Below are 24180 nucleotides of genomic sequence, written 5' to 3' on the forward strand. Positions count from 1 at the left end.
ATCCATCACCACGTCAAAGTCTGTCAGGTGCAATCCTGCGGTGCAGTACATTATTGCCACGAACTGGACCCTCATCATCAATCAACCTCGATTTAAATAATTAAACTTTTATCGTTCTACTTATCAAGGTACAGTAATAACATGCAGGGGTTGCGCAAGTACTGTAGAAAGGAAAACAAAGCCCAGCTCAAATGGGCAACCTCACATCAACTGGCAGACTCATGACTGAGTGTTCCTTCCAGACTGATGGGATGGGACCACAAGGAATAGCAGGAAATATCTCTCCATGATCTCCTGAACAGATCACAACATCAACTTGGACACCCATGTGACAATCTATGCCACACGGGTAACACATATGAAGCTCTCTCGTCTGTGTAGACCGGGTGTGCTGGTGGCATCAGGTCCAGCTTGCGTCAAGCGAAACCTAGATAGCCAGGATGTCCGAGTGGTTAAGGAGGCAGCGGTTGGCGCGGCGCCATGGCATCGCGAGGACTCCTGTTGTAGCCATCCACGGTGCGGCTAGAGATATTGCCGAACGGTGTGGTGACAGGATTTATCGGCCCTGACGGTCGCCTACTTCCTACATCCGCGGTTCGTTCTCGCCTACCTCGACCTCACTGCTGTTGGTCACGGAGGATTACTAGACGGCAGCCGACGGTGGATAAGAAGGTTTCATCTGATGGCGGGAGACGGGATACACGTGTACAGGTCGAGGCGTACAGGCAGAGGAGAAGCGGAAGACGCACGGTTCGGAGTATAGACCGTTCCGGTATTATACTCGGTTGCGCTGGCGTATGCGTACGCTAGACACATATATAGACCCCACCTTGTCAGTCGATTCCACTCTTTTCCATCGCCGTTTCGCCGTTGTAGTAGTCGAGCAAGCAAAGAGAGACCAGTAGTAGATAGTGTTGGCAAAAAATGAACTTGAACGTCTGAACGTGAACGTTTGAACGCGGGTTTTTGAACGTATGAACGTGACGTTTAGTGAACGCGTTCATAGTGAACGCATTAGCGCGTTCAGTCGGCGATCACGTTCACGATCTTCGACGCGGCATCAGTGAACGCGTTCAAGTTCGATTCTCAGTTTGGCTTTGTCAGCTATCTTTTTGCCCTGAATGCGCTCGACAAGCGTAGCCAAGTACAGCGCGCGATCAGCCGTAGAAGCGCAAGTCGATGCCGGTACGCTATGCCGAGAACGCGCTTAGCGTTCGCGCTTGAACGCGTTCAGTGAACGCGAACGCGCTGAACGTGATGACGTAATGCGTTCAAGTTCATGAACGCGCTGACGTAATGCGTTCACGTTCACGTTCACGTTCACGCACCGCGGATACGAAATGAACGCGTTCGACACGCGTTCAGTGAACGCGTTCACTTTTTGCCAACACTAGTAGTAGACGTTTATTCATAGCTTTTATTCCACTTTCACTTTCGGCATACACCTACCGTTCGACCTCGTTGATTCGCTGCTTCGCGTTTCACGTTTATTCCCATCACCCGCTGTAAGGCCCGGGAGCGGCCCCCGATGGGGGTCCCCCTGGACAGGCTGACGGGACGCAGGAATGAGGCAAGGTATGGGTAGACATCTAGATGTAATAACGGATGTAGAGCTATTACAGAGGTACTAGTTCTACATCCAAACAACAACACCGAAAAGTACCCCCGACGGGAGTCGCATACGGGAGTCGCGTACGGCGTGTCCGACGCGCCACGTGACCGCTATAACAGGATCCCCCCCCTAGATGCGGTCTCCGAACGCATCAAGCGTCGGCGTACTCTTGTCGACCAGGCTGCGGTAGATGAGGGTAGCGCTTGTGAAACGCTGCGACGACCTTGTCGTCGTGATCGAATTCGGCGGGGCTAACCCACTCGTTCGATTCATCCCCGTACCCTTCGAATCGCACTAGGTATTGGGTCTTCTTCCCGGACCTCCCGGATCGCAACGCTTTCGAGTGTACGATCTCGGACACGACATACCCCAAGTCCCCGTTGTCGAGGACTTCGGGGGTAGGCGGTTCCACCACCTCTCTTCCTTCCAGCTCGTTGGCCCGATAGGGGATGAGCAACGACACGTGGAAGACGGGATGCACCCGGCGTAACTGCGCGGGGAGTTCCAGCCTCCTCGCCATCTTGCTCTGGCCGATGACTTCCGTGATTCGGAAGGGCCCCAGCGTCTTCATCGAGAGCTTCTGGCTGGGGCGCACCGACGTCAAGTTCTTGGTAGATAACATTACCAGGTCCCCTACGTTGTAACCCTCGTCAGGGACGGCGGTACGCTTCCGATTTGCGTACTTCGCCATGTCTTTCCGCGCTTGTTCCAGCGCCTCCTTCACCGACTTGTAGATCCCGTCGAGTCGGTCTCGGTACTCTCCCGCCGATTCCACCGCCTCTTCCCTAGTGCCGGGCACTGGCAGGGAGAAGGTATGTTCCCTTCCCTCGGACGCCATGAATGGCGACATCCCGATGGCAGAGTGCTTCGCGTTGTTGTACGCGAACTCCGCCATGGAGAGTAACTCCGCCCAATCGTCCTGGAGGAAGTTGACGTACGACCGCAAGTACTGCTCCAAGGTGGAGTTACTTCGCTCGGTCTGTCCGTCCGTCTCCGGGTGGAACGCCGTGGAGTAACTATTCTCCACGTTCGCCATGCGGCACAGATCTTTCCAGAAGCGCGAGGTGAACAACGTACCTCGATCCGAAATGATCTGCTTCGGGAACCCATGCAAACACACCCATCGGTCAAGGAATAACCGCGCCAAGAATGTGGCGTCGTTATCCTTTCGACAAGCGACGAAATGCGCTCGCTTGCTGAACCGATCGACGATCACCAGGATCGAATTGGACCCCATAGACTCGGGCAGGTCCGTGATGTGATCCCAAGTGATCGATTCGTATGGTCCCGCCGGTGCCGGCAGCGGCGCTAGTTCGCCGACAGGCTTCATTCGGGGTCGCCGGTTGCGCTGACATATGCTGCAGCTAGCGACGTACTCCCCGATCCACTTCGCCATCCCAGGCCAGTAGAAGTCCCTACTGGTTAGCTCCACGGTCTTGTCCCGCCCCCAATGGCCGGCGGCCTTCCCGTCATGTAGGCGCTTCATCAGCTCTACCTTGATGTTCCCCGCGTTAGGAACATACACCAACCCGTTGTACAGGAGAACCCCAGTGGGGCTCAAGCTGTATCGCTCATTCGCCAAGGTCCCCGCCTTGAGCTGCGCTACGAGCTCTTTCGCCACCGGGTCGTCCTGCGCCGCCGGTATCAGCGCTTTCACCATCCAATCGCCCAGTGCGGGGATGGTGCCATTCAACCGCAAAGGCGGTCGTTCAACCGGACTACACCCTTCAGGGGGTGCGTCTTCGACAGGCCGGAGCAGAGTCTCCGCTCGCTTCGGTTCTGTCTCCTCCATCAACTCTTCCCGACGACTCAACGCGTCGGCCTTCCCGTTCTCCGTTCCCGGCTTGTACTCCAGGGTGTAGGAGATCTGGTTCAACAGCTGCGACCATCGCGCCTGCCGTTGAGACAGTACCTTGTCCCTCTTGAAATACTCCAAGTTCTTGTGATCCGTGAGAATCCGAACGGGGTACTTGTTGTCGAGATAATGTCGCCATATCCGACTGCAATAGACGATGGCCAACAGTTCCCTGTCGTGCACATCGTAGTTCCTCTCGGCGGGCGTCAGACTCTTTGACATGAACGCTACCGGGTGGAGCTTCCCATCGTCCCCTACCTGGGACATCACCGCGCCGATCGCTCCAGAGGAAGCGTCGGTCTCGAGCACCACTTGGCGCTCCTCGTTGTAGTGCGCCAATATAGGCGCCTGGGTGAAGGACTCCTTCAATTCCCGGAACGCAGCGTCAGCGGCTGCCGTCCAGGAGTACTTCACCCCTTTCTTCGTCAGGGCCGTCATTCCCTGAATCTTCTTGGAGTAGTTCTGGATGAACCTCCGATAATAGTTTGCAAATCCTAAAAAGGACTGCAGTCCCCGAATGTTCTTCGGGGGGGCCCAGTCCAAAACGGACTTGACCTTGGAGGGGTTCATACTGACCCCCGTCGGGGCAATATCGTACCCCAAGAATTCGGTAGCCACCGTATCGAACTCACACTTCTCCGCCTTCGCATACAGGCCATTTGCCTGCAGCCTCTTCATAACCTCCTTGACCTGACCGTCATGGGTCTCCTGGTCGGAGGAGTAAATAAGTATGTCGTCGAGGTAAACGACGACGCACACATCCAAAAGGTCCTGGAAAACCTCGTTCATCCACCGCTGAAAGGTAGCGGGGGCGTTGGTCAAGCCGAACGGCATGACCAAACATTCGAACAGACCGAAACGTGTAGTAAACGCGGTCTTCCAAATGTCTTCTTCTTTTACGCGTAGCAGGTTGTACGCGCCTCGGAGGTCCATCTTCGTGTAGACCTTCGCGCCCTTCAACCTGTCTAGCGTCTCTGAGATGAGGGGTAGGGGCGTCCTATCCTTCACCGTAATGTCGTTAAGGCGACGGTAATCGATGCACATACGCATCTCGCCGCCTTTCTTTGGTACGAACAGTACCGGGCTCGAACAGGGCGACTTCGACGGCCTGATGAACCCCTTCTCCAAATTTTCTTTCAACCACTTCTTTAGCTCCTCGCTTTCCCGCTGGGAGTGGTTGTAGAGCTTCTGGTACGTCGGCGACGTACCGGGCTTGAGTTCGATCGCATGGTCGATCGATCGCGTCGGGGGCAGTGTATCTGCCTTCGTCTTGGAGAACGCTCCAAGATGTTCATGATACTTCTCCGGTACCATGTCCCTCAGCTTCTCCATATACTCAGGAGGATCCAGATCGTCCTGGAACGAGTCCGTGGGTTTGACGTCCCAATCCCACAGGTCCGGGCGCCTCGCCCGCTCGTCGTCCTCCCGGGTCATCTGCATCTGCGCGACGACCAAATCCTCCGTGATCGACCCCTTCATCTTCTTGAACGGGTCGATCCCTCGTGTCTCCACTTCTACTTCGTCCGGAGCATACACCGTCTCGGGCCTCTTGAGGCATCCCGTGCTGATGCAGACATCCCCGAACGTCACCGCGTTGGAGTCCCATTGGATATGCGGGTTGTGTCTCCGCAGCCAAGGGATACCTAGTACCACCGGGTACCCACTCAAATCGGTGAGATGGAACTCGGTCAGTTCCAGGTGCACTCCCGTACGTACCAGCGTACGAGCCTTCTGGGTGATCCTTCCTCCCTGGATCTCCCGACCATCAATCACCGTCACTACCCGCGGCGTCTCGAGGTCCGTTACGTCGAATCCATGTAGCGACGCGAATGTCCGATCCATGAACATCCCGGTCGCTCCCGAATCCAACAACATGAGTGCTTGGACCGGCACTCCTTCCGGGTAGAACACTCCTACCAACGTCAGATGGCTATCTGGACCGTTGGGTACTCCGCTTGCACCCAGCTGCAAGGGGATCCGGCTACCTCCTCGTGCTCCCCCATTCGGGGTCCTTTGATGATCCGTTATTCTGTAAGGCCCGGGAGCGGCCCCCGATGGGGGTCCCCCTGGACAGGCTGACGGGACGCAGGAATGAGGCAAGGTATGGGTAGACATCTAGATGTAATAACGGATGTAGAGCTATTACAGAGGTACTAGTTCTACATCCAAACAACAACACCGAAAAGTACCCCCGACGGGAGTCGCATACGGGAGTCGCGTACGGCGTGTCCGACGCGCCACGTGACCGCTATAACACCCGCTTAGACGACGGATCTGTAGCTGGCTGCCAGACAAGGTTAAGTAGATAGGCGTCAGAGTACGGCCTTTGCTAGCTTACCACCCCGAGTAGTTTCGAGTCTATACGACCTACGACGTATCGCGTTTGATCGGAGTTATCACCTTCCTCCCTCAAACGTCACTTGACCTGAATCACGTAACGTTTACACGCCTTTACCTACCACCCACCCCCTATAGTCTACCGGGAACAGCACTTGCCTACCTGGACATCCATTACCACTCCCAGGCTTAGCACCCCTACATACCTACATTACCGCCAACTCAGACGAGTTGTTGTTTGACCTCGTCATCGACGTTTGATCCCGAAGATCGGGATTGGCCCTACAACGGGTGTTCTGCCAGCAAGTCCGGCGGAGCATGTAGTTCACCCGCTATCACACTCATCCATCTATCTACTATCCTACGCAAGTCCCAGACAAAGCACAGGTTGCTGGCAACCCGCAAGTCCCGTAGAAACCACCAGAGTACGGTTCGGCCGTGAGATTGCAAGGACTATGGGTCAGCCGTGATGGTCCACCTCGAGGTTGGTCAGAGAGTTGGGTGTGCTGGTGGCATCTGATGCAGCTTGTGTCAAACGAAACCTGTCCGCATCCATCACCACGTCAAAGTCTGTCAGGTGCAATCCTGCGGTGCAGTACATTATTGCCACGAACTGGACCCTCATCATCAATCAACCTCGATTTAAATAATTAAACTTTTATCGTTCTACTTATCAAGGTACAGTAATAACATGCAGGGGTTGCGCAAGTACTGTAGAAAGGAAAACAAAGCCCAGCTCAAATGGGCAACCTCACATCAACTGGCAGACTCATGACTGAGTGTTCCTTCCAGACTGATGGGATGGGACCACAAGGAATAGCAGGAAATATCTCTCCATGATCTCCTGAACAGATCACAACATCAACTTGGACACCCATGTGACAATCTATGCCACACGGGTAACACATATGAAGCTCTCTCGTCTGTGTAGACCGGGTGTGCTGGTGGCATCAGGTCCAGCTTGCGTCAAGCGAAACCTAGATAGCCAGGATGTCCGAGTGGTTAAGGAGGCAGCGGTTGGCGCGGCGCCATGGCATCGCGAGGACTCCTGTTGTAGCCATCCACGGTGCGGCTAGAGATATTGCCGAACGGTGTGGTGACAGGATTTATCGGCCCTGACGGTCGCCTACTTCCTACATCCGCGGTTCGTTCTCGCCTACCTCGACCTCACTGCTGTTGGTCACGGAGGATTACTAGACGGCAGCCGACGGTGGATAAGAAGGTTTCATCTGATGGCGGGAGACGGGATACACGTGTACAGGTCGAGGCGTACAGGCAGAGGAGAAGCGGAAGACGCACGGTTCGGAGTATAGACCGTTCCGGTATTATACTCGGTTGCGCTGGCGTATGCGTACGCTAGACACATATATAGACCCCACCTTGTCAGTCGATTCCACTCTTTTCCATCGCCGTTTCGCCGTTGTAGTAGTCGAGCAAGCAAAGAGAGACCAGTAGTAGACGTTTATTCATAGCTTTTATTCCACTTTCACTTTCGGCATACACCTACCGTTCGACCTCGTTGATTCGCTGCTTCGCGTTTCACGTTTATTCCCATCACCCGCTTAGACGACGGATCTGTAGCTGGCTGCCAGACAAGGTTAAGTAGATAGGCGTCAGAGTACGGCCTTTGCTAGCTTACCACCCCGAGTAGTTTCGAGTCTATACGACCTACGACGTATCGCGTTTGATCGGAGTTATCACCTTCCTCCCTCAAACGTCACTTGACCTGAATCACGTAACGTTTACACGCCTTTACCTACCACCCACCCCCTATAGTCTACCGGGAACAGCACTTGCCTACCTGGACATCCATTACCACTCCCAGGCTTAGCACCCCTACATACCTACATTACCGCCAACTCAGACGAGTTGTTGTTTGACCTCGTCATCGACGTTTGATCCCGAAGATCGGGATTGGCCCTACAACGGGTGTTCTGCCAGCAAGTCCGGCGGAGCATGTAGTTCACCCGCTATCACACTCATCCATCTATCTACTATCCTACGCAAGTCCCAGACAAAGCACAGGTTGCTGGCAACCCGCAAGTCCCGTAGAAACCACCAGAGTACGGTTCGGCCGTGAGATTGCAAGGACTATGGGTCAGCCGTGATGGTCCACCTCGAGGTTGGTCAGAGAGTTGGGTGTGCTGGTGGCATCTGATGCAGCTTGTGTCAAACGAAACCTGTCCGCATCCATCACCACGTCAAAGTCTGTCAGGTGCAATCCTGCGGTGCAGTACATTATTGCCACGAACTGGACCCTCATCATCAATCAACCTCGATTTAAATAATTAAACTTTTATCGTTCTACTTATCAAGGTACAGTAATAACATGCAGGGGTTGCGCAAGTACTGTAGAAAGGAAAACAAAGCCCAGCTCAAATGGGCAACCTCACATCAACTGGCAGACTCATGACTGAGTGTTCCTTCCAGACTGATGGGATGGGACCACAAGGAATAGCAGGAAATATCTCTCCATGATCTCCTGAACAGATCACAACATCAACTTGGACACCCATGTGACAATCTATGCCACACGGGTAACACATATGAAGCTCTCTCGTCTGTGTAGACCGGGTGTGCTGGTGGCATCAGGTCCAGCTTGCGTCAAGCGAAACCTAGATAGCCAGGATGTCCGAGTGGTTAAGGAGGCAGCGGTTGGCGCGGCGCCATGGCATCGCGAGGACTCCTGTTGTAGCCATCCACGGTGCGGCTAGAGATATTGCCGAACGGTGTGGTGACAGGATTTATCGGCCCTGACGGTCGCCTACTTCCTACATCCGCGGTTCGTTCTCGCCTACCTCGACCTCACTGCTGTTGGTCACGGAGGATTACTAGACGGCAGCCGACGGTGGATAAGAAGGTTTCATCTGATGGCGGGAGACGGGATACACGTGTACAGGTCGAGGCGTACAGGCAGAGGAGAAGCGGAAGACGCACGGTTCGGAGTATAGACCGTTCCGGTATTATACTCGGTTGCGCTGGCGTATGCGTACGCTAGACACATATATAGACCCCACCTTGTCAGTCGATTCCACTCTTTTCCATCGCCGTTTCGCCGTTGTAGTAGTCGAGCAAGCAAAGAGAGACCAGTAGTAGACGTTTATTCATAGCTTTTATTCCACTTTCACTTTCGGCATACACCTACCGTTCGACCTCGTTGATTCGCTGCTTCGCGTTTCACGTTTATTCCCATCACCCGCTTAGACGACGGATCTGTAGCTGGCTGCCAGACAAGGTTAAGTAGATAGGCGTCAGAGTACGGCCTTTGCTAGCTTACCACCCCGAGTAGTTTCGAGTCTATACGACCTACGACGTATCGCGTTTGATCGGAGTTATCACCTTCCTCCCTCAAACGTCACTTGACCTGAATCACGTAACGTTTACACGCCTTTACCTACCACCCACCCCCTATAGTCTACCGGGAACAGCACTTGCCTACCTGGACATCCATTACCACTCCCAGGCTTAGCACCCCTACATACCTACATTACCGCCAACTCAGACGAGTTGTTGTTTGACCTCGTCATCGACGTTTGATCCCGAAGATCGGGATTGGCCCTACAACGGGTGTTCTGCCAGCAAGTCCGGCGGAGCATGTAGTTCACCCGCTATCACACTCATCCATCTATCTACTATCCTACGCAAGTCCCAGACAAAGCACAGGTTGCTGGCAACCCGCAAGTCCCGTAGAAACCACCAGAGTACGGTTCGGCCGTGAGATTGCAAGGACTATGGGTCAGCCGTGATGGTCCACCTCGAGGTTGGTCAGAGAGTTGGGTGTGCTGGTGGCATCTGATGCAGCTTGTGTCAAACGAAACCTGTCCGCATCCATCACCACGTCAAAGTCTGTCAGGTGCAATCCTGCGGTGCAGTACATTATTGCCACGAACTGGACCCTCATCATCAATCAACCTCGATTTAAATAATTAAACTTTTATCGTTCTACTTATCAAGGTACAGTAATAACATGCAGGGGTTGCGCAAGTACTGTAGAAAGGAAAACAAAGCCCAGCTCAAATGGGCAACCTCACATCAACTGGCAGACTCATGACTGAGTGTTCCTTCCAGACTGATGGGATGGGACCACAAGGAATAGCAGGAAATATCTCTCCATGATCTCCTGAACAGATCACAACATCAACTTGGACACCCATGTGACAATCTATGCCACACGGGTAACACATATGAAGCTCTCTCGTCTGTGTAGACCGGGTGTGCTGGTGGCATCAGGTCCAGCTTGCGTCAAGCGAAACCTAGATAGCCAGGATGTCCGAGTGGTTAAGGAGGCAGCGGTTGGCGCGGCGCCATGGCATCGCGAGGACTCCTGTTGTAGCCATCCACGGTGCGGCTAGAGATATTGCCGAACGGTGTGGTGACAGGATTTATCGGCCCTGACGGTCGCCTACTTCCTACATCCGCGGTTCGTTCTCGCCTACCTCGACCTCACTGCTGTTGGTCACGGAGGATTACTAGACGGCAGCCGACGGTGGATAAGAAGGTTTCATCTGATGGCGGGAGACGGGATACACGTGTACAGGTCGAGGCGTACAGGCAGAGGAGAAGCGGAAGACGCACGGTTCGGAGTATAGACCGTTCCGGTATTATACTCGGTTGCGCTGGCGTATGCGTACGCTAGACACATATATAGACCCCACCTTGTCAGTCGATTCCACTCTTTTCCATCGCCGTTTCGCCGTTGTAGTAGTCGAGCAAGCAAAGAGAGACCAGTAGTAGACGTTTATTCATAGCTTTTATTCCACTTTCACTTTCGGCATACACCTACCGTTCGACCTCGTTGATTCGCTGCTTCGCGTTTCACGTTTATTCCCATCACCCGCTTAGACGACGGATCTGTAGCTGGCTGCCAGACAAGGTTAAGTAGATAGGCGTCAGAGTACGGCCTTTGCTAGCTTACCACCCCGAGTAGTTTCGAGTCTATACGACCTACGACGTATCGCGTTTGATCGGAGTTATCACCTTCCTCCCTCAAACGTCACTTGACCTGAATCACGTAACGTTTACACGCCTTTACCTACCACCCACCCCCTATAGTCTACCGGGAACAGCACTTGCCTACCTGGACATCCATTACCACTCCCAGGCTTAGCACCCCTACATACCTACATTACCGCCAACTCAGACGAGTTGTTGTTTGACCTCGTCATCGACGTTTGATCCCGAAGATCGGGATTGGCCCTACAACGGGTGTTCTGCCAGCAAGTCCGGCGGAGCATGTAGTTCACCCGCTATCACACTCATCCATCTATCTACTATCCTACGCAAGTCCCAGACAAAGCACAGGTTGCTGGCAACCCGCAAGTCCCGTAGAAACCACCAGAGTACGGTTCGGCCGTGAGATTGCAAGGACTATGGGTCAGCCGTGATGGTCCACCTCGAGGTTGGTCAGAGAGTTGGGTGTGCTGGTGGCATCTGATGCAGCTTGTGTCAAACGAAACCTGTCCGCATCCATCACCACGTCAAAGTCTGTCAGGTGCAATCCTGCGGTGCAGTACATTATTGCCACGAACTGGACCCTCATCATCAATCAACCTCGATTTAAATAATTAAACTTTTATCGTTCTACTTATCAAGGTACAGTAATAACATGCAGGGGTTGCGCAAGTACTGTAGAAAGGAAAACAAAGCCCAGCTCAAATGGGCAACCTCACATCAACTGGCAGACTCATGACTGAGTGTTCCTTCCAGACTGATGGGATGGGACCACAAGGAATAGCAGGAAATATCTCTCCATGATCTCCTGAACAGATCACAACATCAACTTGGACACCCATGTGACAATCTATGCCACACGGGTAACACATATGAAGCTCTCTCGTCTGTGTAGACCGGGTGTGCTGGTGGCATCAGGTCCAGCTTGCGTCAAGCGAAACCTAGATAGCCAGGATGTCCGAGTGGTTAAGGAGGCAGCGGTTGGCGCGGCGCCATGGCATCGCGAGGACTCCTGTTGTAGCCATCCACGGTGCGGCTAGAGATATTGCCGAACGGTGTGGTGACAGGATTTATCGGCCCTGACGGTCGCCTACTTCCTACATCCGCGGTTCGTTCTCGCCTACCTCGACCTCACTGCTGTTGGTCACGGAGGATTACTAGACGGCAGCCGACGGTGGATAAGAAGGTTTCATCTGATGGCGGGAGACGGGATACACGTGTACAGGTCGAGGCGTACAGGCAGAGGAGAAGCGGAAGACGCACGGTTCGGAGTATAGACCGTTCCGGTATTATACTCGGTTGCGCTGGCGTATGCGTACGCTAGACACATATATAGACCCCACCTTGTCAGTCGATTCCACTCTTTTCCATCGCCGTTTCGCCGTTGTAGTAGTCGAGCAAGCAAAGAGAGACCAGTAGTAGACGTTTATTCATAGCTTTTATTCCACTTTCACTTTCGGCATACACCTACCGTTCGACCTCGTTGATTCGCTGCTTCGCGTTTCACGTTTATTCCCATCACCCGCTTAGACGACGGATCTGTAGCTGGCTGCCAGACAAGGTTAAGTAGATAGGCGTCAGAGTACGGCCTTTGCTAGCTTACCACCCCGAGTAGTTTCGAGTCTATACGACCTACGACGTATCGCGTTTGATCGGAGTTATCACCTTCCTCCCTCAAACGTCACTTGACCTGAATCACGTAACGTTTACACGCCTTTACCTACCACCCACCCCCTATAGTCTACCGGGAACAGCACTTGCCTACCTGGACATCCATTACCACTCCCAGGCTTAGCACCCCTACATACCTACATTACCGCCAACTCAGACGAGTTGTTGTTTGACCTCGTCATCGACGTTTGATCCCGAAGATCGGGATTGGCCCTACAACGGGTGTTCTGCCAGCAAGTCCGGCGGAGCATGTAGTTCACCCGCTATCACACTCATCCATCTATCTACTATCCTACGCAAGTCCCAGACAAAGCACAGGTTGCTGGCAACCCGCAAGTCCCGTAGAAACCACCAGAGTACGGTTCGGCCGTGAGATTGCAAGGACTATGGGTCAGCCGTGATGGTCCACCTCGAGGTTGGTCAGAGAGTTGGGTGTGCTGGTGGCATCTGATGCAGCTTGTGTCAAACGAAACCTGTCCGCATCCATCACCACGTCAAAGTCTGTCAGGTGCAATCCTGCGGTGCAGTACATTATTGCCACGAACTGGACCCTCATCATCAATCAACCTCGATTTAAATAATTAAACTTTTATCGTTCTACTTATCAAGGTACAGTAATAACATGCAGGGGTTGCGCAAGTACTGTAGAAAGGAAAACAAAGCCCAGCTCAAATGGGCAACCTCACATCAACTGGCAGACTCATGACTGAGTGTTCCTTCCAGACTGATGGGATGGGACCACAAGGAATAGCAGGAAATATCTCTCCATGATCTCCTGAACAGATCACAACATCAACTTGGACACCCATGTGACAATCTATGCCACACGGGTAACACATATGAAGCTCTCTCGTCTGTGTAGACCGGGTGTGCTGGTGGCATCAGGTCCAGCTTGCGTCAAGCGAAACCTAGATAGCCAGGATGTCCGAGTGGTTAAGGAGGCAGCGGTTGGCGCGGCGCCATGGCATCGCGAGGACTCCTGTTGTAGCCATCCACGGTGCGGCTAGAGATATTGCCGAACGGTGTGGTGACAGGATTTATCGGCCCTGACGGTCGCCTACTTCCTACATCCGCGGTTCGTTCTCGCCTACCTCGACCTCACTGCTGTTGGTCACGGAGGATTACTAGACGGCAGCCGACGGTGGATAAGAAGGTTTCATCTGATGGCGGGAGACGGGATACACGTGTACAGGTCGAGGCGTACAGGCAGAGGAGAAGCGGAAGACGCACGGTTCGGAGTATAGACCGTTCCGGTATTATACTCGGTTGCGCTGGCGTATGCGTACGCTAGACACATATATAGACCCCACCTTGTCAGTCGATTCCACTCTTTTCCATCGCCGTTTCGCCGTTGTAGTAGTCGAGCAAGCAAAGAGAGACCAGTAGTAGACGTTTATTCATAGCTTTTATTCCACTTTCACTTTCGGCATACACCTACCGTTCGACCTCGTTGATTCGCTGCTTCGCGTTTCACGTTTATTCCCATCACCCGCTTAGACGACGGATCTGTAGCTGGCTGCCAGACAAGGTTAAGTAGATAGGCGTCAGAGTACGGCCTTTGCTAGCTTACCACCCCGAGTAGTTTCGAGTCTATACGACCTACGACGTATCGCGTTTGATCGGAGTTATCACCTTCCTCCCTCAAACGTCACTTGACCTGAATCACGTAACGTTTACACGCCTTTACCTACCACCCACCCCCTATAGTCTACCGGGAACAGCACTTGCCTACCTGGACATCCATTACCACTCCCAGGCTTAGCACCCCTACATACCTACATTACCGCCAACTCAGACGAGTTGTTGTTTGACCTCGTCATCGACGTTTGATCCCGAAGATCGGGATTGGCCCTACAACGGGTGTTCTGCCAGCAAGTCCGGCGGAGCATGTAGTTCACCCGCTATCACACTCATCCATCTATCTACTATCCTACGCAAGTCCCAGACAAAGCACAGGTTGCTGGCAACCCGCAAGTCCCGTAGAAACCACCAGAGTACGGTTCGGCCGTGAGATTGCAAGGACTATGGGTCAGCCGTGATGGTCCACCTCGAGGTTGGTCAGAGAGTTGGGTGTGCTGGTGGCATCTGATGCAGCTTGTGTCAAACGAAACCTGTCCGCATCCATCACCACGTCAAAGTCTGTCAGGTGCAATCCTGCGGTGCAGTACATTATTGCCACGAACTGGACCCTCATCATCAATCAACCTCGATTTAAATAATTAAACTTTTATCGTTCTACTTATCAAGGTACAGTAATAACATGCAGGGGTTGCGCAAGTACTGTAGAAAGGAAAACAAAGCCCAGCTCAAATGGGCAACCTCACATCAACTGGCAGACTCATGACTGAGTGTTCCTTCCAGACTGATGGGATGGGACCACAAGGAATAGCAGGAAATATCTCTCCATGATCTCCTGAACAGATCACAACATCAACTTGGACACCCATGTGACAATCTATGCCACACGGGTAACACATATGAAGCTCTCTCGTCTGTGTAGACCGGGTGTGCTGGTGGCATCAGGTCCAGCTTGCGTCAAGCGAAACCTAGATAGCCAGGATGTCCGAGTGGTTAAGGAGGCAGCGGTTGGCGCGGCGCCATGGCATCGCGAGGACTCCTGTTGTAGCCATCCACGGTGCGGCTAGAGATATTGCCGAACGGTGTGGTGACAGGATTTATCGGCCCTGACGGTCGCCTACTTCCTACATCCGCGGTTCGTTCTCGCCTACCTCGACCTCACTGCTGTTGGTCACGGAGGATTACTAGACGGCAGCCGACGGTGGATAAGAAGGTTTCATCTGATGGCGGGAGACGGGATACACGTGTACAGGTCGAGGCGTACAGGCAGAGGAGAAGCGGAAGACGCACGGTTCGGAGTATAGACCGTTCCGGTATTATACTCGGTTGCGCTGGCGTATGCGTACGCTAGACACATATATAGACCCCACCTTGTCAGTCGATTCCACTCTTTTCCATCGCCGTTTCGCCGTTGTAGTAGTCGAGCAAGCAAAGAGAGACCAGTAGTAGACGTTTATTCATAGCTTTTATTCCACTTTCACTTTCGGCATACACCTACCGTTCGACCTCGTTGATTCGCTGCTTCGCGTTTCACGTTTATTCCCATCACCCGCTTAGACGACGGATCTGTAGCTGGCTGCCAGACAAGGTTAAGTAGATAGGCGTCAGAGTACGGCCTTTGCTAGCTTACCACCCGAGTAGTTTCGAGTCTATACGACCTACGACGTATCGCGTTTGATCGGAGTTATCACCTTCCTCCCTCAAACGTCACTTGACCTGAATCACGTAACGTTTACACGCCTTTACCTACCACCCACCCCCTATAGTCTACCGGAACAGCACTTGCCTACCTGGACATCCATTACCACTCCCAGGCTTAGCACCCCTACATACCTACATTACCGCCAACTCAGACGAGTTGTTGTTTGACCTCGTCATCGACGTTTGATCCCGAAGATCGGGATTGGCCCTACAACGGGTGTTCTGCCAGCAAGTCCGGCGGAGCATGTAGTTCACCCGCTATCACACTCATCCATCTATCTACTATCCTACGCAAGTCCCAGACAAAGCACAGGTTGCTGGCAACCCGCAAGTCCCGTAGAAACCACCAGAGTACGGTTCGGCCGTGAGATTGCAAGGACTATGGGTCAGCCGTGATGGTCCACCTCGAGGTTGGTCAGAGAGTTGGGTGTGCTGGTGGCATCTGATGCAGCTTGTGTCAAACGAAACCTGTCCGCATCCATCACCACGTCAAAGTCTGTCAGGTGCAATCCTGCGGTGCAGTACATTATTGCCACGAACTGGACCCTCATAATCAATCAACCTCGATTTAAATAATTAAACTTTTATCGTTCTACTTATCAAGGTACAGTAATAAACATGCAGGGGTTGCGCAGTACTGTAGAAAGGAAAACAAAGCCCAGCTCAAAGGGCAACCTCACATAACTGGCAGACTCATGACTGAGTGTTCCTTCCAGACTGATGGGATGGGACCACAAGGAAATAGCAGGAAATATCTCTCCATGATCTCCTGAACCGATCACAACATCAACTTGGACACCCATGTGACAATCTATGCCACACGGGTAACACATATGAAGCTCTCTCGTCTGTGTAGACCGGGTGTGCTGGTGGCATCAGGTCCAGCTTGCGTCAAGCGAAACCTAGATAGCCAGGATGTCCGAGTGGTTAAGGAGGCAGCGGTTGGCGCGGCGCCATGGCATCGCGAGGACTCCTGTTGTAGCCATCCACGGTGCGGCTAGAGATATTGCCGAACGGTGTGGTGACAGGATTTATCGGCCCTGACGGTCGCCTACTTCCTACATCCGCGGTTCGTTCTCGCCTACCTCGACCTCACTGCTGTTGGTCACGGAGGATTACTAGACGGCAGCCGACGGTGGATAAGAAGGTTTCATCTGATGGCGGGAGACGGGCTGGTTCGGAGTATAGACCGTTCCGGTATTATACTCGGTTGCGCTGGCCGTATGCGTACGCTAGACACGATATATAGAACGCCACCTTGTCAGTCGATTCACTCTTTTCCATCGCCGTTTCGCCGTTGTAGTAGTCGAGCAAAGCCAAAGAGAGACCATAGTAGACGTTATTCATATGCTTTATTCCACTTTCACTTTCGGCATACACCCTACCGTTCGACCTCGTTGATTCGCTGCTTCGCGTTTCACGTTTATTCCCTCACCGCTTAGACGACGGATCTGTAGCTGGCTGCCAGACAAGGTTAAGTAGATAGCGTCAGAGTACGGCCTTGCCTAGCTTACCACCCCGAGTAGTTTCGAGTCTATACGACCTACGACGTATCGCGTTTGATCGGAGTTATCACCTTCCTCCCTCAAACGTCACTTGACCTGAATCACGTAACGTTTACACGCCTTTACCTACCACCCACCCCCTATAGTCTACCGGGAACAGCACTTGCCTACCTGGACATCCATTACCACTCCCAGGCTTAGCACCCCTACATACCTACATTACCGCCAACTCAGACGAGTTGTTGTTTGACCTCGTCATCGACGTTTGATCCCGAAGATCGGGATTGGCCCTACAACGGGTGTTCTGCCAGCAAGTCCGGCGGAGCATGTAGTTCACCCGCTATCACACTCATCCATCTATCTACTATCCTACGCAAGTCCCAGACAAAGCACAGGTTGCTGGCAACCCGCAAGTCCCGTAGAAACCACCAGAGTACGGTTCGGCCGTGAGATTGCAAGGACTATGGGTCAGCCGTGATGGTCCACCTCGAGGTTGGTCAGAGAGTTGGGTGTGCTGGTGGCATCTGATGCAGCTTGTGTCAAACGAAACCTGTCCGCATCCATCACCACGTCAAAGTCTGTCAGGTGCAATCCTGCGGTGCAGTACATTATTGCCACGAACTGGACCCTCATCATCAATCAACCTCGATTTAAATAATTAAACTTTTATCGTTCTACTTATCAAGGTACAGTAATAACATGCAGGGGTTGCGCAAGTACTGTAGAAAGGAAAACAAAGCCCAGCTCAAATGGGCAACCTCACATCAACTGGCAGACTCATGACTGAGTGTTCCTTCCAGACTGATGGGATGGGACCACAAGGAATAGCAGGAAATATCTCTCCATGATCTCCTGAACAGATCACAACATCAACTTGGACACCCATGTGACAATCTATGCCACACGGGTAACACATATGAAGCTCTCTCGTCTGTGTAGACCGGGTGTGCTGGTGGCATCAGGTCCAGCTTGCGTCAAGCGAAACCTAGATAGCCAGGATGTCCGAGTGGTTAAGGAGGCAGCGGTTGGCGCGGCGCCATGGCATCGCGAGGACTCCTGTTGTAGCCATCCACGGTGCGGCTAGAGATATTGCCGAACGGTGTGGTGACAGGATTTATCGGCCCTGACGGTCGCCTACTTCCTACATCCGCGGTTCGTTCTCGCCTACCTCGACCTCACTGCTGTTGGTCACGGAGGATTACTAGACGGCAGCCGACGGTGGATAAGAAGGTTTCATCTGATGGCGGGAGACGGGATACACGTGTACAGGTCGAGGCGTACAGGCAGAGGAGAAGCGGAAGACGCACGGTTCGGAGTATAGACCGTTCCGGTATTATACTCGGTTGCGCTGGCGTATGCGTACGCTAGACACATATATAGACCCCACCTTGTCAGTCGATTCCACTCTTTTCCATCGCCGTTTCGCCGTTGTAGTAGTCGAGCAAGCAAAGAGAGACCAGTAGTAGACGTTTATTCATAGCTTTTATTCCACTTTCACTTTCGGCATACACCTACCGTTCGACCTCGTTGATTCGCTGCTTCGCGTTTCACGTTTATTCCCATCACCCGCTTAGACGACGGATCTGTAGCTGGCTGCCAGACAAGGTTAAGTAGATAGGCGTCAGAGTACGGCCTTTGCTAGCTTACCACCCCGAGTAGTTTCGAGTCTATACGACCTACGACGTATCGCGTTTGATCGGAGTTATCACCTTCCTCCCTCAAACGTCACTTGACCTGAATCACGTAACGTTTACACGCCTTTACCTACCACCCACCCCCTATAGTCTACCGGGAACAGCACTTGCCTACCTGGACATCCATTACCACTCCCAGGCTTAGCACCCCTACATACCTACATTACCGCCAACTCAGACGAGTTGTTGTTTGACCTCGTCATCGACGTTTGATCCCGAAGATCGGGATTGGCCCTACAACGGGTGTTCTGCCAGCAAGTCCGGCGGAGCATGTAGTTCACCCGCTATCACACTCATCCATCTATCTACTATCCTACGCAAGTCCCAGACAAAGCACAGGTTGCTGGCAACCCGCAAGTCCCGTAGAAACCACCAGAGTACGGTTCGGCCGTGAGATTGCAAGGACTATGGGTCAGCCGTGATGGTCCACCTCGAGGTTGGTCAGAGAGTTGGGTGTGCTGGTGGCATCTGATGCAGCTTGTGTCAAACGAAACCTGTCCGCATCCATCACCACGTCAAAGTCTGTCAGGTGCAATCCTGCGGTGCAGTACATTATTGCCACGAACTGGACCCTCATCATCAATCAACCTCGATTTAAATAATTAAACTTTTATCGTTCTACTTATCAAGGTACAGTAATAACATGCAGGGGTTGCGCAAGTACTGTAGAAAGGAAAACAAAGCCCAGCTCAAATGGGCAACCTCACATCAACTGGCAGACTCATGACTGAGTGTTCCTTCCAGACTGATGGGATGGGACCACAAGGAATAGCAGGAAATATCTCTCCATGATCTCCTGAACAGATCACAACATCAACTTGGACACCCATGTGACAATCTATGCCACACGGGTAACACATATGAAGCTCTCTCGTCTGTGTAGACCGGGTGTGCTGGTGGCATCAGGTCCAGCTTGCGTCAAGCGAAACCTAGATAGCCAGGATGTCCGAGTGGTTAAGGAGGCAGCGGTTGGCGCGGCGCCATGGCATCGCGAGGACTCCTGTTGTAGCCATCCACGGTGCGGCTAGAGATATTGCCGAACGGTGTGGTGACAGGATTTATCGGCCCTGACGGTCGCCTACTTCCTACATCCGCGGTTCGTTCTCGCCTACCTCGACCTCACTGCTGTTGGTCACGGAGGATTACTAGACGGCAGCCGACGGTGGATAAGAAGGTTTCATCTGATGGCGGGAGACGGGATACACGTGTACAGGTCGAGGCGTACAGGCAGAGGAGAAGCGGAAGACGCACGGTTCGGAGTATAGACCGTTCCGGTATTATACTCGGTTGCGCTGGCGTATGCGTACGCTAGACACATATATAGACCCCACCTTGTCAGTCGATTCCACTCTTTTCCATCGCCGTTTCGCCGTTGTAGTAGTCGAGCAAGCAAAGAGAGACCAGTAGTAGACGTTTATTCATAGCTTTTATTCCACTTTCACTTTCGGCATACACCTACCGTTCGACCTCGTTGATTCGCTGCTTCGCGTTTCACGTTTATTCCCATCACCCGCTTAGACGACGGATCTGTAGCTGGCTGCCAGACAAGGTTAAGTAGATAGGCGTCAGAGTACGGCCTTTGCTAGCTTACCACCCCGAGTAGTTTCGAGTCTATACGACCTACGACGTATCGCGTTTGATCGGAGTTATCACCTTCCTCCCTCAAACGTCACTTGACCTGAATCACGTAACGTTTACACGCCTTTACCTACCACCCACCCCCTATAGTCTACCGGGAACAGCACTTGCCTACCTGGACATCCATTACCACTCCCAGGCTTAGCACCCCTACATACCTACATTACCGCCAACTCAGACGAGTTGTTGTTTGACCTCGTCATCGACGTTTGATCCCGAAGATCGGGATTGGCCCTACAACGGGTGTTCTGCCAGCAAGTCCGGCGGAGCATGTAGTTCACCCGCTATCACACTCATCCATCTATCTACTATCCTACGCAAGTCCCAGACAAAGCACAGGTTGCTGGCAACCCGCAAGTCCCGTAGAAACCACCAGAGTACGGTTCGGCCGTGAGATTGCAAGGACTATGGGTCAGCCGTGATGGTCCACCTCGAGGTTGGTCAGAGAGTTGGGTGTGCTGGTGGCATCTGATGCAGCTTGTGTCAAACGAAACCTGTCCGCATCCATCACCACGTCAAAGTCTGTCAGGTGCAATCCTGCGGTGCAGTACATTATTGCCACGAACTGGACCCTCATCATCAATCAACCTCGATTTAAATAATTAAACTTTTATCGTTCTACTTATCAAGGTACAGTAATAACATGCAGGGGTTGCGCAAGTACTGTAGAAAGGAAAACAAAGCCCAGCTCAAATGGGCAACCTCACATCAACTGGCAGACTCATGACTGAGTGTTCCTTCCAGACTGATGGGATGGGACCACAAGGAATAGCAGGAAATATCTCTCCATGATCTCCTGAACAGATCACAACATCAACTTGGACACCCATGTGACAATCTATGCCACACGGGTAACACATATGAAGCTCTCTCGTCTGTGTAGACCGGGTGTGCTGGTGGCATCAGGTCCAGCTTGCGTCAAGCGAAACCTAGATAGCCAGGATGTCCGAGTGGTTAAGGAGGCAGCGGTTGGCGCGGCGCCATGGCATCGCGAGGACTCCTGTTGTAGCCATCCACGGTGCGGCTAGAGATATTGCCGAACGGTGTGGTGACAGGATTTATCGGCCCTGACGGTCGCCTACTTCCTACATCCGCGGTTCGTTCTCGCCTACCTCGACCTCACTGCTGTTGGTCACGGAGGATTACTAGACGGCAGCCGACGGTGGATAAGAAGGTTTCATCTGATGGCGGGAGACGGGATACACGTGTACAGGTCGAGGCGTACAGGCAGAGGAGAAGCGGAAGACGCACGGTTCGGAGTATAGACCGTTCCGGTATTATACTCGGTTGCGCTGGCGTATGCGTACGCTAGACACATATATAGACCCCACCTTGTCAGTCGATTCCACTCTTTTCCATCGCCGTTTCGCCGTTGTAGTAGTCGAGCAAGCAAAGAGAGACCAGTAGTAGACGTTTATTCATAGCTTTTATTCCACTTTCACTTTCGGCATACACCTACCGTTCGACCTCGTTGATTCGCTGCTTCGCGTTTCACGTTTATTCCCATCACCCGCTTAGACGACGGATCTGTAGCTGGCTGCCAGACAAGGTTAAGTAGATAGGCGTCAGAGTACGGCCTTTGCTAGCTTACCACCCCGAGTAGTTTCGAGTCTATACGACCTACGACGTATCGCGTTTGATCGGAGTTATCACCTTCCTCCCTCAAACGTCACTTGACCTGAATCACGTAACGTTTACACGCCTTTACCTACCACCCACCCCCTATAGTCTACCGGGAACAGCACTTGCCTACCTGGACATCCATTACCACTCCCAGGCTTAGCACCCCTACATACCTACATTACCGCCAACTCAGACGAGTTGTTGTTTGACCTCGTCATCGACGTTTGATCCCGAAGATCGGGATTGGCCCTACAACGGGTGTTCTGCCAGCAAGTCCGGCGGAGCATGTAGTTCACCCGCTATCACACTCATCCATCTATCTACTATCCTACGCAAGTCCCAGACAAAGCACAGGTTGCTGGCAACCCGCAAGTCCCGTAGAAACCACCAGAGTACGGTTCGGCCGTGAGATTGCAAGGACTATGGGTCAGCCGTGATGGTCCACCTCGAGGTTGGTCAGAGAGTTGGGTGTGCTGGTGGCATCTGATGCAGCTTGTGTCAAACGAAACCTGTCCGCATCCATCACCACGTCAAAGTCTGTCAGGTGCAATCCTGCGGTGCAGTACATTATTGCCACGAACTGGACCCTCATCATCAATCAACCTCGATTTAAATAATTAAACTTTTATCGTTCTACTTATCAAGGTACAGTAATAACATGCAGGGGTTGCGCAAGTACTGTAGAAAGGAAAACAAAGCCCAGCTCAAATGGGCAACCTCACATCAACTGGCAGACTCATGACTGAGTGTTCCTTCCAGACTGATGGGATGGGACCACAAGGAATAGCAGGAAATATCTCTCCATGATCTCCTGAACAGATCACAACATCAACTTGGACACCCATGTGACAATCTATGCCACACGGGTAACACATATGAAGCTCTCTCGTCTGTGTAGACCGGGTGTGCTGGTGGCATCAGGTCCAGCTTGCGTCAAGCGAAACCTAGATAGCCAGGATGTCCGAGTGGTTAAGGAGGCAGCGGTTGGCGCGGCGCCATGGCATCGCGAGGACTCCTGTTGTAGCCATCCACGGTGCGGCTAGAGATATTGCCGAACGGTGTGGTGACAGGATTTATCGGCCCTGACGGTCGCCTACTTCCTACATCCGCGGTTCGTTCTCGCCTACCTCGACCTCACTGCTGTTGGTCACGGAGGATTACTAGACGGCAGCCGACGGTGGATAAGAAGGTTTCATCTGATGGCGGGAGACGGGATACACGTGTACAGGTCGAGGCGTACAGGCAGAGGAGAAGCGGAAGACGCACGGTTCGGAGTATAGACCGTTCCGGTATTATACTCGGTTGCGCTGGCGTATGCGTACGCTAGACACATATATAGACCCCACCTTGTCAGTCGATTCCACTCTTTTCCATCGCCGTTTCGCCGTTGTAGTAGTCGAGCAAGCAAAGAGAGACCAGTAGTAGACGTTTATTCATAGCTTTTATTCCACTTTCACTTTCGGCATACACCTACCGTTCGACCTCGTTGATTCGCTGCTTCGCGTTTCACGTTTATTCCCATCACCCGCTTAGACGACGGATCTGTAGCTGGCTGCCAGACAAGGTTAAGTAGATAGGCGTCAGAGTACGGCCTTTGCTAGCTTACCACCCCGAGTAGTTTCGAGTCTATACGACCTACGACGTATCGCGTTTGATCGGAGTTATCACCTTCCTCCCTCAAACGTCACTTGACCTGAATCACGTAACGTTTACACGCCTTTACCTACCACCCACCCCCTATAGTCTACCGGGAACAGCACTTGCCTACCTGGACATCCATTACCACTCCCAGGCTTAGCACCCCTACATACCTACATTACCGCCAACTCAGACGAGTTGTTGTTTGACCTCGTCATCGACGTTTGATCCCGAAGATCGGGATTGGCCCTACAACGGGTGTTCTGCCAGCAAGTCCGGCGGAGCATGTAGTTCACCCGCTATCACACTCATCCATCTATCTACTATCCTACGCAAGTCCCAGACAAAGCACAGGTTGCTGGCAACCCGCAAGTCCCG

At 52.7% G+C, this 24180-nt stretch overlaps 9 protein-coding genes across 9 annotated transcripts; all 9 read right to left on the reverse strand.

The window, feature by feature from the left end:
• Positions 1-7902: 7902 nt before the first annotated feature.
• On the reverse strand, positions 7903-8808 carry HD553DRAFT_327039 (uncharacterized protein; the record flags this gene model as incomplete). The annotated part of the gene is made up of 4 exons (XM_046181754.1): positions 7903-7984; positions 8125-8153; positions 8198-8328; positions 8742-8808. 4 exons carry the CDS (start codon positions 8806-8808, stop codon positions 7903-7905), a joined length of 309 nt encoding a protein of 102 aa, XP_046032685.1.
• A 732-nt stretch (positions 8809-9540) lies between these two features.
• Positions 9541-10446, reverse strand: HD553DRAFT_327040 (uncharacterized protein; the record flags this gene model as incomplete). The annotated part of the gene is made up of 4 exons (XM_046181755.1): positions 9541-9622; positions 9763-9791; positions 9836-9966; positions 10380-10446. The coding sequence occupies 4 exons, from the start codon at positions 10444-10446 to the stop codon at positions 9541-9543; spliced, it is 309 nt and encodes a 102-aa protein (XP_046032686.1).
• Positions 10447-11178: 732 nt separating this feature from the next.
• HD553DRAFT_327041 (uncharacterized protein) lies at positions 11179-12084 on the reverse strand (the record flags this gene model as incomplete). The annotated part of the gene is made up of 4 exons (XM_046181756.1): positions 11179-11260; positions 11401-11429; positions 11474-11604; positions 12018-12084. The coding sequence occupies 4 exons, from the start codon at positions 12082-12084 to the stop codon at positions 11179-11181; spliced, it is 309 nt and encodes a 102-aa protein (XP_046032687.1).
• A 732-nt stretch (positions 12085-12816) lies between these two features.
• HD553DRAFT_327042 (uncharacterized protein) lies at positions 12817-13722 on the reverse strand (the record flags this gene model as incomplete). The annotated part of the gene is made up of 4 exons (XM_046181757.1): positions 12817-12898; positions 13039-13067; positions 13112-13242; positions 13656-13722. The coding sequence occupies 4 exons, from the start codon at positions 13720-13722 to the stop codon at positions 12817-12819; spliced, it is 309 nt and encodes a 102-aa protein (XP_046032688.1).
• Positions 13723-14454: 732 nt separating this feature from the next.
• On the reverse strand, positions 14455-16231 carry HD553DRAFT_327043 (uncharacterized protein; the record flags this gene model as incomplete). Its single annotated transcript, XM_046181758.1, has 6 exons — positions 14455-14536; positions 14677-14705; positions 14750-14880; positions 15294-15350; positions 15634-15652; positions 16109-16231. 6 exons carry the CDS (start codon positions 16229-16231, stop codon positions 14455-14457), a joined length of 441 nt encoding a protein of 146 aa, XP_046032689.1.
• A 284-nt stretch (positions 16232-16515) lies between these two features.
• On the reverse strand, positions 16516-18583 carry HD553DRAFT_327044 (uncharacterized protein; the record flags this gene model as incomplete). Its single annotated transcript, XM_046181759.1, has 7 exons — positions 16516-16701; positions 17072-17165; positions 17219-17238; positions 17696-17759; positions 17900-17928; positions 17973-18103; positions 18517-18583. The coding sequence occupies 7 exons, from the start codon at positions 18581-18583 to the stop codon at positions 16516-16518; spliced, it is 591 nt and encodes a 196-aa protein (XP_046032690.1).
• Positions 18584-19315: 732 nt separating this feature from the next.
• Positions 19316-20221, reverse strand: HD553DRAFT_327045 (uncharacterized protein; the record flags this gene model as incomplete). The annotated part of the gene is made up of 4 exons (XM_046181760.1): positions 19316-19397; positions 19538-19566; positions 19611-19741; positions 20155-20221. The coding sequence occupies 4 exons, from the start codon at positions 20219-20221 to the stop codon at positions 19316-19318; spliced, it is 309 nt and encodes a 102-aa protein (XP_046032691.1).
• Positions 20222-20953: 732 nt separating this feature from the next.
• On the reverse strand, positions 20954-21859 carry HD553DRAFT_327046 (uncharacterized protein; the record flags this gene model as incomplete). Its single annotated transcript, XM_046181761.1, has 4 exons — positions 20954-21035; positions 21176-21204; positions 21249-21379; positions 21793-21859. 4 exons carry the CDS (start codon positions 21857-21859, stop codon positions 20954-20956), a joined length of 309 nt encoding a protein of 102 aa, XP_046032692.1.
• A 732-nt stretch (positions 21860-22591) lies between these two features.
• Positions 22592-23497, reverse strand: HD553DRAFT_327047 (uncharacterized protein; the record flags this gene model as incomplete). The annotated part of the gene is made up of 4 exons (XM_046181762.1): positions 22592-22673; positions 22814-22842; positions 22887-23017; positions 23431-23497. 4 exons carry the CDS (start codon positions 23495-23497, stop codon positions 22592-22594), a joined length of 309 nt encoding a protein of 102 aa, XP_046032693.1.
• Between the last annotated feature and the right edge of the window lie 683 nt (positions 23498-24180).

This window comes from Filobasidium floriforme (genome assembly GCF_021052385.1).
Source record: "Filobasidium floriforme strain CBS 6241 chromosome Unknown HD553scaffold_29, whole genome shotgun sequence".
NCBI classification, from domain to species: domain Eukaryota; kingdom Fungi; phylum Basidiomycota; class Tremellomycetes; order Filobasidiales; family Filobasidiaceae; genus Filobasidium; species Filobasidium floriforme.